General features: G+C 35.1%; 1 protein-coding gene across 1 annotated transcript in view; it reads right to left on the bottom strand.

Annotated features, from left to right (window-relative positions):
• Positions 1-15,126, bottom strand: part of cacna1c (calcium channel, voltage-dependent, L type, alpha 1C subunit) — a 290,041-nt gene that overhangs the window by 29,189 nt on the left and 245,726 nt on the right. Inside the window, exons 24-33 of the mRNA XM_038289381.1 lie at positions 12,289-12,348; positions 11,194-11,300; positions 8,730-8,762; positions 6,686-6,773; positions 6,488-6,595; positions 6,357-6,409; positions 6,118-6,264; positions 3,258-3,459; positions 2,930-3,088; positions 1,018-1,128 (exon numbers count right to left, since the gene is read on the bottom strand). Coding sequence (XP_038145309.1) covers positions 1,018-1,128; positions 2,930-3,088; positions 3,258-3,459; positions 6,118-6,264; positions 6,357-6,409; positions 6,488-6,595; positions 6,686-6,773; positions 8,730-8,762; positions 11,194-11,300; positions 12,289-12,348 — 1,068 coding nt within the window. The remainder of the gene's footprint in view (positions 1-1,017; positions 1,129-2,929; positions 3,089-3,257; positions 3,460-6,117; positions 6,265-6,356; positions 6,410-6,487; positions 6,596-6,685; positions 6,774-8,729; positions 8,763-11,193; positions 11,301-12,288; positions 12,349-15,126) is intronic.

Here is a 15,126-nt window from a genome sequence, read left to right as displayed (position 1 = left end):
GTAAGGGTTTTTCCCATTAACGCTCCTGTAATTGAGCGACACGTTCCCATCTGTTACTGTTTGAGTTGTTAATACACAAGGGCATTATTAGCTTATCCAATGAATGTATACAGCTTCTTAGCAACTACAGTTAGGTAGGAGGGGAGCTGTGAGATTAAAATATGCCATCCACTTCTACTTTACTTTTCATTATGATGGTATTGTAACTGAAAAAGAAATTAGCAGGAGCAATAAAATTTTTGCACAAGAAAGACGGTACCACAATTCAATGCTTAAAGAAAAAACATCTTAAATCTTTGCTTATTTAGTTTACTTATATTCAGAGATGGGAAGTAACGAAGTACAAATACTTCGTTACTGTACTCAAGTAGATTTTTCTGATATTTTTACTTTACTTTACTACTTATTTTTATGGCGAGTTTTTACTTCTACTCCTTACATTTTTACACAAATATCTGTACTTTCTACTCCTTACATTTTAAAAAATTGGCTCGTTACTTTAGTTTTGAATCATTTCAATGGAGTTACCGTTATTATTTTTCACGTCATCAGTACCAAATTCAATCTAGTTGGATGGGAATCTACGTTGCATTTGACGCACCACTACAAGATGAATCGACAGATTCGGCGGTATTCATTGGCGGCAAATCATTGCAGCTTGATGGCGGTGGCGTTAGCATAGTAGTATGGACGACGAGATGATTGAAAATGAACACAACGGAGATCTAGTCCTTTTGGCTGACATCCATTAAAAATGTAGTCAACGGCATGAAAAAAGTGGTTTCTACTTTTACTTTTATACTTTAAGTAAATTTACAAGCCTGTACTTTGTTACTTTTACTTGAGTAAAGAAGTTTAATCAGTACTTCCACTTTTACCAGAGTATTTGTTAACACAAGTATCCGTACTTTCACTCAAGTACGGAAAGTGAGTACTTTTGCCATCTCTGCTTATACAGTATTTATATTACAATATAACTTATATCTCAAGTTTACAATTATGTATTATAGAACTTACCCTGGGCTTGAAGGCGATTAGTTTTAGGATCATCTCTACCGTGAAAAGTCCTGTGAAGAGCATGTTGAGGATGTTCATTGCATCATTGAAATTTTTGGTCTGCCCATGATGCTGCAAAGACACACAGCAGAGTTGGCAATATCCTTAAAGAGGAGAATAACTCTGGCATCATTGCTAATTTCAGCACCCTCCAGAACTATGGCTTATTTAAATAGAAAGCCTACCTTTGCAATAGTTAGCATAATTTCAAATTTGCCCCTTAGTTCCAGTAAAAGGGACATTTTGGACCATTTCACGCTACCAACGTTGTGGGAACAGTTTGGAGGTGGTCCCTTCCTCTACCAACATTATGCACCTGTCCACAAAGCAAGGGGTCCATAAAGACTGGCCTGCATATAGTCCTGACCTCAACAGAAAACCTTTGGGAAGAATTAGATGGAGACTGAGGGTTGGGAGTTATAATAAGTTTGAGTTGCCTTAAGTTTCATATTAACTTAAGCTTTAAAAAACTTTAGTGCTAATTAAAGCAATTGTTTTTTTTATATAAACAAAAAATTTGGAGTAGTAGCGTCACGTTAAAGATATCAGCACAATGTTTCTTCTACAAAAATATAAATAATTTTTACATTAAGTTGAAATTCAAATGCATTTTGTGTTTTTCTATGATGCAAGATACTTGTAATCAAAAGCCTTATCATAGCATTATCATCTAAGATTTGAAACCTGAGCTGTTAAATCGAGAGTTAGAAGTATAGCCTATCATGATTAAGCTACTGATTATGTGTGTAGAAATTTTTTCCATTAGCACTCCTGTAATTAAACGACACATTCCCATCTGTTAATGTTTGAGTTGTTAATACACAAGGGCATTATTAGCTTGACTGGCCTGCATAGAGTCCTGACCTCAACCCAACAGAAAACCTTTGGGATGAATTAGAGTGGAGAATGAGAGCCAGGGTGGATCAACGTCACATTGAACCCCTATTGATTATGATTGAGATTTCACTTTAGTTCATATGTGAGTCAAAGGAGGCAAGCAAACAATTTTAAGTGATATAGTGTATGTTTCCTGAAACCAAAATATGATGTCAAATATTAGTAATATTTGAGCAAATCACCACAAAGTGAGAGAGAAGTTGGGGCATAGACAGACATGGACAGAAAGAAAATAGCCCCTCTTTTGAAGTTGACTGTATCTATAGTCAGCAAACAATAAATCGTGTAAAATAATTAGCCCTCAACCTTTATTTACATTCCAACCATGTACAGAACTCCTGTTGAGGAGTAATGATAGAGAGTAGCTTTTTTTTCTAGGAGCAGACATGTGGAGTTTGCTTAACGATACTCCTGCTTAAACTGGAACCATGTCGTCAACTCATTCACGTTGAGTTCGCCTTTATTTGCAAGTAAAACTGTAAGCAAAAAAAAAGGTGAGTCTGAAGTCAAACAAGGATGAATATTTAGGAAAGCACTTCTAGATCCCTAATTCTAATGGTAATGGATCTGTGACAATGACGACATTTTCTTTTTTAAAAACCATAGGAACAACACTAAAGCATAGTAAAAAAAAAATAGCCCATATTTGGCTTTAAAATTCATAGTCATTTTGGTCCCTAATCCTAAATTTTTATGAAAATCTACAGGTTGAGCAGAGGAGAAGTTCATAAAGATCTTAGATGACAAATAATCTAGAGAAAGTATAGCATTAGTACATTGGTAATAAGACTTCCTCAACTGGGATTCTTTTTCCAGCCGGACAATGGACTCAAATTAGAACAGTTTTTCTTTTTGTTTCAGAATGAGATGATATAACTTCCATTAAAGATCAAAATTTTCTAAGGCATATTAATCTTTATCAAGTTTGCCAAACATTCTGGAGAGTGCTGTGTGTTCAAGAGCATGTGTGACAAACCTGCATGGCCAGACAGATAGTGTTGAGGAGGATGAGTGTGAACATCAGGTACTCAAAGTAGGTGGAGTTGACCACATACCACACTTTGTACTGGTAAGGGTTCTTGGGAATGTAGCGACGCAGCGGTCGAGCTTTCAAGGCGTATTCCACACACTGACGCTGTGACACACATCCACATAGGTTAGCTTTTACATTGACTTGCATGACAGTTTTCTGATTGCATGTATTTTTGTGACAACAAAGCTTTCATATTCTCTAAAATGTTGATCTACAGAACTGTTATGTTAGTACTAGTGTTAAAGTGCCCACGAAATATACCAAAGACTACCTGGTTCTTGTCCAGTTCACAGTTCTTATACTCCTGCTCTCCTTGCTCCTGGAATGTGACGATGACGAAACCGACGAAAATGTTCATCATGAAAAAAGCGATGATGATGATGTAGATGATGAAAAATATAGAGATGACCACGCGGTAGTTGTAGATTGGACCAACATCCTCAGTGTGAGAGTCTATGGCTCGGTACAGCAACCTAACAGACAGCAGAGTAGGAGAAAAACATAACAAGTGGGATTTAATTGTCAGAGCAGATGCACACAGGGACAAATGAAACTCGTCTTGCAAAAGTATTTGTACCTTTAAAGACTTTTTTACTCAATGATACTTTATAAATACACACCCCCCTTTCTGTCTATTTAGTGTATTTTGATATTGTTTGTAACAGACCAATGCAAAGAAGAGCATTACTGTTAAAGAATTGCCTGCAGAAGTTCCAAAATTTTAAGTAAAAAAAACATTATTTAACAAATAGCCCCATAAGGACCCCAACTACAAGCACACTGGTTAAGAAAAAGGCTCTAGAGCAGTTACAGCAGTTAGGTTATTAATCAATATGTCAAGCCGTGAACATCTTACACAGTCTTGCAAAGTTCTCCTGAGAAGCAGCCAAAAGGGCCAAAGGTAGCTCCAAAGGAGCAGCAGAGCTCCTATAGCTTTGTCGGAAGAATCTGTCTGCAGGAAAACTATTAGTGCTGCACTCTATGAGTCTGACCTTTGTAAAACAGTGGCAAGAAGAAAGCCATTCATCAAAAAAGCTAAAAGAATTCCTGTCGTAATTCATGTAGTGAAAAAAGCAGAAAATTTGGAAAAATGTGTCCTGGCCAGATAAGACTAGAGCACACAAAGGTAACAACCTGAGTACCACATCCCCACTGTAATACTTGGTTGCCTGGGTTTAAGTCCAGACCTTAATCCAAATGAGAGCCTTTGGGCAAGACTGAAGTGACATCCAAACAATGTTGAATGAGGTATCCGCAATGAAAAGGCTCAAGTGTAAAGATGAAACTGCCTTACGTTGACAAAGGTCAAATAGGCATTGTAATATTTATGCCATGTTAGAGGGTGGCACACTAGCATTACCACACAAATGAAGAGGGTAGAAGAAGAAAGGGAGAAGTAAGATGTAAACAATGAAAGCAAAGAAAAAAAGGGCTGACAACAAATAGTAAAGGAGCAGCAAGTAGTAAATGTAAAATCCACAGTAAATGCAATTGCTTCTAAAATGTAGCTTCAAAAACAAAGCTGCAACACCAAAGTCTGTTGATTTTGGTGGTTGTTTTGGTACATGAAGGTTAAGGGTGGTGAGGGCTGCATTGGCTTGCATGTGCAGACACACAAATGTGTAGTCAGTTATGTGTATAGAGGTAAATATGATGGAGATGCTGTGGGGAGCTATGTCAAACTTAATTAGGACCTGGTTTCAAATTTAGTTGATTTTGCAGCTTTTTCATCATTATTGGCAAAGAAACTTGTTACATACACTCTAACACAGCTTTGTCTTGAGGGGGCCTAAGGTTACACTATCTTTCAAAAGAAATGGCAGATAAATTTAAGCCTATGGATATGCAAGGCAGGAAGAGAGCCCCATAAACAAACACAACCATAACTGCAGTAAATATAGTTGTACTGTATTGACTTACAAAAAAGAGAAAAGAATATTATAAAACAAATCTCATTGGAGAACTAAACAAAACATTTGCGATCTATGGTAGAAAATAAGTATTTGGTGACCAACAAACAAGCAAGATGTCTGGCCTAGATAGACCTTTTGTCTTTGAGAAACTTTTTTGTCATTCACTCATTACCGTTTTACCTTAGCATTTCTAAGAAAACAGAAGAAATGCAATATCACTCATAATCAAACTTGATCTGGGGTCCCATGCAAGATTTCAACCCTTTGGGTGAAAATTATCATAACAACAGTGAGCAAAAATCCCAAAACCTCAAGGAGAGTCCTGATATGTGATGAACAGAGAGGACGAATGTAGCAAAGGCCACTATCGGTAACACATTACGCCGAGAACGACTAAAATCCTGCAGCGCCAAATGTTTCCCTGTCTATGCCAGTACATGTCCAGGTCCAACTGAAGTTTGCCTGAGAGTATATGGATTATCTAGAAAAGGATTGGGAGAATATCATGCTGTCAATGTTTTGGCACTTACTCAAATTGTCATGTTATGAGGATGGAAAATGTGGTTTTGCATGCTAAGAACACCATGCCTACTGCAAAGCATTGGGTTGGTAACTAAATGCTTTGGTGCTCTTTTTTTCTACAAAGGGAAGAGGATTCGGGGGCCATATATAATACGAATTTAAGCCAAAACCTCTTTTATCAGTGTAAGTGTTGAAGATGGAAAGTGACTGGGTATTCCAGCATGACAATGGGTCTCATTAACACTACTTGAGCAATGAAGGAGTGGTCCATTAAAACAATTTCAAGGTCCTGGTTTGGCCTAGCCAGTATCCAGAACTCAACCGCATAGAAAACCTGTGGAGGCAGTTAAACGTCTGTGTTGTCCAGTGACAGGCCTAAAACATTACTGCTCTAAAGGAGATCTGCAACAGAGGAATAGCAAACATTCGGGCTACTGTGTGTGCAAACCTGGTGAAGACTTACAGGAAACGTTTGACCCCTGTGATTGCCAACAAAGGTTATGCAAAAAAATACATTTTTTTTTGGCATTAACTAAATACTTATCGACTATATTAAAAAAACAAAAATATTTGAAATTCCTTTAATGTGATTTCCTGTTTTTTTTGTTTATATTTTTGATGTGAAAATATGTGAAAAAAGTTCAAGAGGTACAAATACTTCCATAAGGCAACGTCAGTGCATAAGAAGAGACACACCCTGGCCACCCCTCAAATGTAGACACAGCAAACAAAGCCATCATTCCCTGCAGGACATCATCAAAGTTGAAATCGCTGTTCCTCCACATTCTCAGGGCTTTTTCTGGTTTCCCTACATCCCCATCCTTATACATGATGTAGGAACCTCTGAAAATACAAAAACATCAGACATTTATAATAGCTGTCCAGTAGTTAGAGTCTAAGAGAAATAAACACATGGTAAAAGAGAGTTCTACTACCTGCACTCTGCCTGAGTCTGTTTGGAGCTGTCACTACAGAAGAAGAACTTGCCCTGTTTGAAAGATGCATAGATTTAATATTTTTTCCTAAAGCCCTTAAAAACTGTTTGCTTCTCTTCTGTTTTCTTTACCTTGAATAGTTGCACTCCAATACAGGCGAACATGAACTGGAGCAACGTAGTGACAATGACGATGTTGCCGATGGTCCTGATGGCCACAAAAACACACTGCACAACATGCTAAAACAAAACACACGACAAAGATCAAAGTTAGTGTCTGGATTTGTCTCTCTTTAAATTAGGACTATATTTTGTATTTTCTCTGTGAACCTTTAGTCCTTTGGCTCTGTTGATGGCTCTCAGCGGTCTCAGCACTCGCAGGACTCTCAGGATCTTTACAACATTAATTGCACTGGACCTGAAGAAAATCATGTGATAAGCTAATACCCACTCAAACAAACCAAGCACATCTTACTGCAGATAAATGCCTGCATTTTGGAGGAACTCACATTTTTTGCACAAAAAGATGACAAACACACAAAAAAGGGTGATCAAATTAATAATATGGATAATTGATTTAAAAAAAAATTTTATACTGTGACCTAACAAGATAATTATGAATTATGAAATTTGGAAATATTCTTAGCTCTGATCTCAGATGATAAAATACAAATCTTCTGTTACTTTACAATGAAATGACCATTATGGGTTTTATCCATTATTCTCTCTGACATGAATGTTTCACAAGAGACTTCAGCAAAAGTCCCTATATAACACACAAACACATAAAAACACAGATCAAATATGGACAAGAACACACAAGTACACCATGGAGAGACCAAAGTAAAGACACACAAGACGTTTTACAAGCAAACAGAGAAATTCTGTGCTGTAAAAGAGTGTCAGTTCAAGCCGACGGTCAAACAGTGTGAACCTTTGAAGGAGGTGCTCAAAAAGGAAAGGCTTGTACATACTATAAAGGAACCAAATTTATATGTTGACATTTTGAGTTTATCCAATATGTGATTAGAAAAATCAAGAACCGGGTTACCTTTATTTAAAGTTAAAATCAACACAAATACATATATAAGAATAAAATGTATTTACTTTAATTTAGAGATAGGACTTAGCTAATCCAATATCAATATCAGACCCAGCATCAACATAGATTTTAATTTGGATGTGGAAAAGGCCAACAACCCAATCATGGATTTCTTCTGTTGCTGGAAGTCATGTTTGAGACTAATTTGACTGATGGAAGTGTAACCTTTGCAGCCTGCTACACACATTATGACTAAAATATAAACAGCTGTCTTATAATCCTGAATGTAAATGGTTGATGAGCAGAATATTAGTAGATGCATTGACAGATTTTCTGAAATACTTAAAAGTTTTAATCTGTAGGCAAAATAGGGCCACATTTATACACACATAGAGACACATGTTACAGTTAGCAGTCATAACTTCATTAGTCAAGCTAACTGCTAAAAAAAAGGACAATTGTATTTAAAAAGTTATGTTTGACTGACACTAAAAAAGGTCAACACATCTGTGAGTATTTCTTTCAGCTGTTTATTTTCTCATAATGCTGCTTTGCTTCTGCTAATTCAATTATTTTTACTGGGAAATTTGGATGTTGCAGAGCAACCTCAGGTTAATTTTTCTAATTGGCTAAAGGCACAACTTTTTGAAACTGTTGTTACCTCCTCCTGAAACCAGCAGCACATGTTAATTTGCTGATCTTTATAATAATTTTAGAATGATAAAACAAACATAAATACATTTTTACTACACTGTGTTGCAAAAAGCTGTTAGTACACTACATTACACCACATTTTGCCCCAACAAAAGCAATAGAGTTGAAAGTTCTAGGATCCATCTTTAGCTTATTATGGAATCATGCATCTTTGTTCAGATAAAGAAATTTGTAAAACCCTTACTAGGTTGGCTGAGAGCAAAAGCAGTACTGCAAATATTCAATTAAAACACAATTTAGATACCAAGATTAGATAAGTACTAATCTATCCTTTTGAAATATTAGAGGAATTCAGAATGTCAACATACATTTTTAAAAGGGTGACATCTTAGGTGGCTAAAGGAGTGATTTAGAGAGAAACGTTATTTTTGAGAAGAGTAAATCGAATAAAAAAACCCGTTGTGCAACTCTTTACAGAGGAAGGAAAAAAAGTTTGAAAGCAGTTAAAGGCAGTTTCTGTGGAGTGGGATGTCATCAGCCACATATCACAGTCAAACCAGCTGTGAGGATATATTGAGTTGTAGCACATTCTTTAAAACAGTCAAAGCATTTGATTTATAACGGTTTAAGATGTTGGCTGAGTTCGGTGGGCTCACAGGGAAGAAGAATACTATTTACCAACCACCTGATGATAAGAAGTACTCTATCCATCTAAAAGAAAAGCAAACATACAAAATAAAACCATAAGATTTAAATTTAGAATTCAGCAAGGATGCTAAAAAACATAAATGTCCTAATGTGTTAGCTATTTTTGATTAGACCACACAAAAATCCAATTTGCCATAGATATTATACAAATAACTCTTCGCTATAACTTCCTGAACACTTTCAAGTTTTGTCATGTTGCAGCTCCCACTTCTGCATGCAAGGAGATTACTCTCTGGAGAAACAAAACCGGGAACTGGAGGGAAGATGATTCAGAGTTAAAGAAAACATTTTTTTTTTCAATGTTATTACCTTAAAGGGAACCGCAATCAAGTACTGGCCACAAATGTAAGATATTTATTTATTATAATTTATCAGTAGGCAGGGGATATAGTTGAGATCAAGATGTTTCAAATCTTGATTTTTCTTGAATTTCCTTAAAATTCAATCATTTACAAAAATTAAGGTAAACTGAATAGAAACAGGGGCGTACTATAGAAACTGAACAAAATGAGGAAAACAAAGTTTTCTTTAATAAACTGGCAAAAAATGTAATTTTATGGGAAAAAATATGTAGTATAAGAATGTATACATGGCTTTACACCCCCTGTATTCTGATGCCACAAAATAACATTGAAGGTACATCTAAAAGTATCATAAAAATTTAAATATTCATGTCCTTTTTAGAAAGAAAAAGGCTTATTATAAAGATTTATCAGATATTAAGTGACATTTTTTTGTCTTTATTTCTTGCAACTCTTACCCTTTTTGCTAACGGTAGGTTTACAAGTAGGTTTATCCATATCTATATTATATATCTATATTATTGTCATGGTTTTGGTTCTGTTCAAGATTTATCTTTGCATTTTTCATTGGTTTAATATCCATTTTGTGTTATTCTAGTTATCTTTGATTGTATTTGAGTTATTTGAGGTATTTCTTGTTAGCCCTCTGTTGCCGTCTGGTGTCAGTCTAATTTTCCCTAGCTCCCTTCTAGACTCCTCAGTCCACACCTGCTCCCAATCTGCTGATTAGCCTGGTCTTTGTTTTTGTCTCCCATATATAGACTTCCCACTCAGTCACTGTTTGCTGGTTCATCGCATTTCTTCCCCTTCAAGTGAGTTTTTTGTGTCTTTGTGGATCTTGTGGATTTTTGCTTTGGTTGCCTTTTTTGATATTTAAATCTGCAAGAAACCAACTTCAGCTTCAGTCTCTGCATTTGGGTCCTCCTCTCAAACCTCCACCCACCCTGACAAATATAACTCTTAGAGATGTCAACATATTAAGCCCCAAGAAATACCCTTCAATTGGTACTTGACACATAACTTGACATTTTATGAAATTTTAAGGGGCATAAACTATTTTATCAAGACACAGTTCAGGATTTTTATCAGCAATTTGTTTTTGTTCTGCTCCATAGGGAAAATAAAGCAACTATGTGTATTTGCATTCACCTAGAACTGACTAAAGAAATAGACGTGCCCCACAGGAAAAAGCGTGCTATTTTGTAAGCACTACAGGCACAATAAAAATGCAGCATCATCACAGTTAATTCAGCTGTGATATATTTCTGAAAAATCCCACACACTCACACACTACCTTTAACAGGCAAAAACCCACTGAGTTTAACATTCACGTGTAATTTCTATAGCCCAGGAGAGTTCACCTTTATTCAGAAACAGGAGAGATGAATTTGATCTATTAACTTAATAAAAGGGATGATCGTAATATGACAGGTCAATTCATCTAAAACCGAAGATAATTTACCTGCTGGAACACATTTTGTGGTCAAAACTAATTATGCAGCTCCCTTCAAATTCATATTATGACATAAATTAAGCATGTCATGATTGTTCTTCTTAAAACATCCAAACATGAACAATATATTTTACAGGACTTTTTTCCAGCTTTTTCTTTCCTATATCTGGTTTTATGTGAGGAAAACGAAACTCTCCAAGATCATAGAAATATCAAATCAAAACAGTGACAGCTTTAAGGTGAAGATCTAATCAAGGGGTTATTAACACAGACTAATGTGGACTTACGTCGAGAAGTCTAGTCTATTAGGCATTAGAGACAGAGAGTGTAGCATAGCATATTAAACATCACAACAATTCAATGAGTTATTTGATTAGAAGCAAGAAACAAGTAGCAGAAACCATCCATTTAATACAAATCACAAAGGGGTAGACGTTCCAAAGTGATGTGTGACACAAGTCAGTGAAGTGTGAACCGTGGCACAGTTCCAAAACTCAAATGTCAGACTACTAAAACTATGGTGGATTCACAATACAACCCATGCAGTCGTCTTCAATTTTTCGTGAGGTTCTTTCAATCAAACAATACAGCAAAGTATAAAATTTAACATTGCTTTCAAAATGATGATGAAGGTATTCTACATTTAAGCATGCAAAGTAAAGGTAGATGATGCACTTACTGTATCCCAGAAGAAATGAGAGAAACGCTGACCACTACCAAGTCCAGGATGTTGAAATAGTTTCTACAAAATGAACCTTTATGGAGGAAAGCTCCATATGCTGTCATCTGCAAATAAACACATCATAAAGGTGTTTTAAAATGACAATAACTATTTGGATTGAGTGTTCAGTAAAGAGTAACAATTAAATCATGCAGATCTTGAAGGAAATTTTGCTTCAGAGTAATTAGAGTAAATACAGAATCAGTACAATACCATTTGCTATGTGAGAAAGAAAAATCATGAATTGACTTAAGAAAAACCTAGGACTGCGATTACTTAAGAAGAATCTGTCTGAAAATCTGGAGTAGAACAAAATATCCCAAAAGCAGCACATCTTTGTCCGTAGAAATGTAAAATTATCAACATGTTTTTCAGTCTGGGGCAGGTTATAAAGCAGTTTCTTTAACTTTGAGACCTTACCCAAACAAAATAAGAGCCACTCTCCACAAATTAAGAAAACAAATCTAGGATAAACCTTCCCAGGCTTAATTTACTCTAAGACCCTATAAATGACTCATCCAAAATGTCATAAAAGAGCCCAAAACAACATCCATAGACTTTACATGTCTTAGTTGTCTTAGAACTGATCAACAGACTGGGAAAATGGCTTCTGTTGGAAGGTTCCCAAGCAAAGTTATGCTGTGGCACAACTTTAAATGAATGTTTATACATTAAAACCTGCCAGTTGGCTTAAAGCAAAATTTTAAAAGAAAAGTGGGTCAAAATTCTACCATGGAGATGTTCAAGACTTCTTACCAGTTATAGCAAAAGTTTCATAATAGTTATTACTGGTAGGGTTGTTTTAACAAGTTTACTTTTAAGTGGTAACTACATTTCAACATAGGGCCAGGTGGATATGAAAAGCGTTCAACTTTTTCTTAATAAAATCAGAATCTAAAAACTGCCTTTATATTTACTAATATGAAATTTGAAATGAGTGTTACAGAACGCAGACACTGTTTTAACAGATGCAGACATTTTCTGTGTCAGACAGTTTTACAAATGGCTGTAGTCTAAATAGTCCAAATGTTGATCATCATCAGCGAACAATACCTTAAGAATGATCTCAATGGTGAAGAGTCCAGTAAAGACATGATCTGCATAGCCCAGGATCTAAAAAAAAAAACAGCAGGAAGTTTGTTTTTTTAGTATGTCATGTTACTATACACAACAATAGACTTCAAGAAATATTTTACACAATATTTTTATTTTTCTCTAATGGGACCAATAAAACTCAGGAAATACAAAAAAAAGAACAAAACTAAGTGATCAAAGCAGAGGTTATTTACCAGTGAGGCTTTCTCTACCCTCTGGAACTGCGAATATATTGACTGACAGTAGTCATTACAGCATAAATGCTTGCAAAATTGCACTCTCAACTGTAGTTGGATGCAATGAACACAGAAATATAGACGTCCATACCTGATCATACTTGTTGGTCATTTATATTATTATTGCATCATTTAACAATCATTTTGCAGTTTAATGTTTTCCTGATATTATTCAATTATTCAGCTTACCATACATAGCGTCAGGATAAAACTTTCTTTTCTTCCAGTTTTTTTTGTTTTGTTACTCTAACTGTAACTGAGGGATCATGTTCCCCTTGCCAAGATAGATATGTATGTTTTCCATTTGAATAAAGCGATTAGAGGTATCAAGTAACAAAGTACAAATACTCTATCTTACACAACTTTCTATTTCTACTCCTTACATTTTGTAGCAATTAAAGCTCATTATCATTATGCCCTGTTGGTATCTAAAAAAAAAAAAGAAGAAATTTCTTTTATCCAGACAATTGATTTCTTTATGGTTGGACTCAGTACTGCACCAAGTTGTTCACAACATACTAAAATAAATAGTTTTTCAAGATGATGCAAAGTTAAATTTAACACCGTTGCCATTAGTTATAAAACTATGAAACCTAAGTGTAAGGAAGTTATCATCCAGAAAGAAAAATGTTCCTTTCATAAGCGAGTGCAGTAAAGCATCAGTCATTAAAATTTTCTTACTTTACTTCTATACTTTAGTTTTAAAAATGGTACTTTTACACTTTTATTTGAGTAAAAAGCTTAAGTTTACTCTAACTTCTATAAAAACTTTTTTTTAATAGCAGGATTCATATTCCTACTTGAGTAATAAATATTAATACTTTTGACACCTTTAGCTTTCTGTTAATTCAATATATCTTGTTACAAAGTAAAACATTCATGGTAGCCTTATCAATTTCACAGTTAATCACAGGTAACGTACCCCAGCCAAAAGGATGAACCTTTTAAGTATTATTGTTATTTCAAATCTTTAAAAATCTCTTCAATCATGAAGAGCACTGTGGATGACTCCACATAAACTGATATTATAAAGTTAATTTGTCAAGAAATATTTTTTCATAAGAGGCAGAAGTTTTTCTAAACAGATTTAAATGTGTTTTCCCTTATATTGTTAAGTGCTTGCCCTAATTAACTATACTATGTACCAAAGTGAGGGAACTACTATAACACAGATCTTTGTTGGCCCCAGGGGACCTGTGTTTCTGACTGAGAGAGGAAACAATGTACACGAAGAGATAAAACACTCTTGGCGCTCAGCCTTTCCATTGTACCACAGCACAATTACTGCCATAAACTTTAAATAAATAATAACCTGTATAAACAAATCACAGTGAGGCTTTATAAATAAATGCAGCTGCCCCATAAGGACAAACTGTAATGGCTTTGTAGTTTTAGATCTTGTGCTTAAGGCAGACTGTCTCTGCTCCATTCTCACGAAAAAACAACAACACTTAGGCCCCATAAGACAGTGTTTTACCACGGCACATAAACCTTTAAATATATATCAGCACAAATTCTTGGTAAACTGAAGGTTAACTACAAGAAAATAAGCTGTTCATATGTGTTCAATAGGAAGATTATTGTTCTTTCTATGATAAAAGAAAACAAAAGACAACATGAAATAAAAAACATCTCAAGAGATTCCTTATATTTACTTACTAGGGAGTTAATAATAGTTCCAGTACTGGAAGCAATCTTATTAAGTGTAACAAGCCAGGCACAAAACACATAGTTCTTCTATCTGTAGCTGTCAGCTGTAATCCTATTAGTTAATAACAAACGTGCGTGGGCTGTTAATGACAGCTACAAAACCTTCACTCTTTGCCATGATGCTTTGCTTATATGGCCTCATGAGTGCAATCGCCCAAAGGTCCAGATTACAACAAAGACAGATTAAGCAAAAGAACAAATAATAAATAAGTTAAAAGAGGAAAAAATTCAAGAAATATTTAGAAAAATGGAAGATGTGAAAGAGATTTAAAAAGGAAGATACAAAAGGAAGAAGAACTATAAACCACTAGCAGAAAAATAAATAAAATTACCAAGGAAACACAGATTTTGCTAAAGTAATGATGCTATCTATCCAACCGTCCATCCAGCCATCAGTGGGTCTCAGGTGGAGTAAACCAGGGAGTAAACCAAAGGAACCCCTCTTCTCAGCTACACGCTCCAACCCATTCAAAGGTATCACAGATGGGTATAAAAAGTCCCTTTAAAAATTTCTAGCTCTGTCCTGATTCCACCCTCATCAAAGGAGGATACTGCCGCTTTACAGGTGCTGGTCATAAAATTAGAATATCATGAAAAAGTAGATTGATTTCAGTAATTCCATTTAAAAAGTGAAACTTGTATATTATATTCATACATTACATACAAACTCATATATTTCAGATGTTTATTTTGTTTAATTTTGATGATTACAAATGACAACAAATGAAAATCTCAAATTCATCATATCAGAAAATTAGAATATTACTGAAGACCAATAAAAACAAAGGATTTATAGAAATGTTGGCCAACTGAAAAGTATGAACATGAAAAGTATGAGCATGTACAGCAC

Source organism: Cyprinodon tularosa, unplaced genomic scaffold, assembly GCF_016077235.1.
Source record: "Cyprinodon tularosa strain WSP-4 unplaced genomic scaffold, ASM1607723v1 ctg268, whole genome shotgun sequence".
Classification (NCBI taxonomy): domain Eukaryota; kingdom Metazoa; phylum Chordata; class Actinopteri; order Cyprinodontiformes; family Cyprinodontidae; genus Cyprinodon; species Cyprinodon tularosa.
The sequence above is the reverse complement of the archived record's forward strand: the minus strand, read 5'-3'. Positions and strand labels throughout refer to the sequence as shown.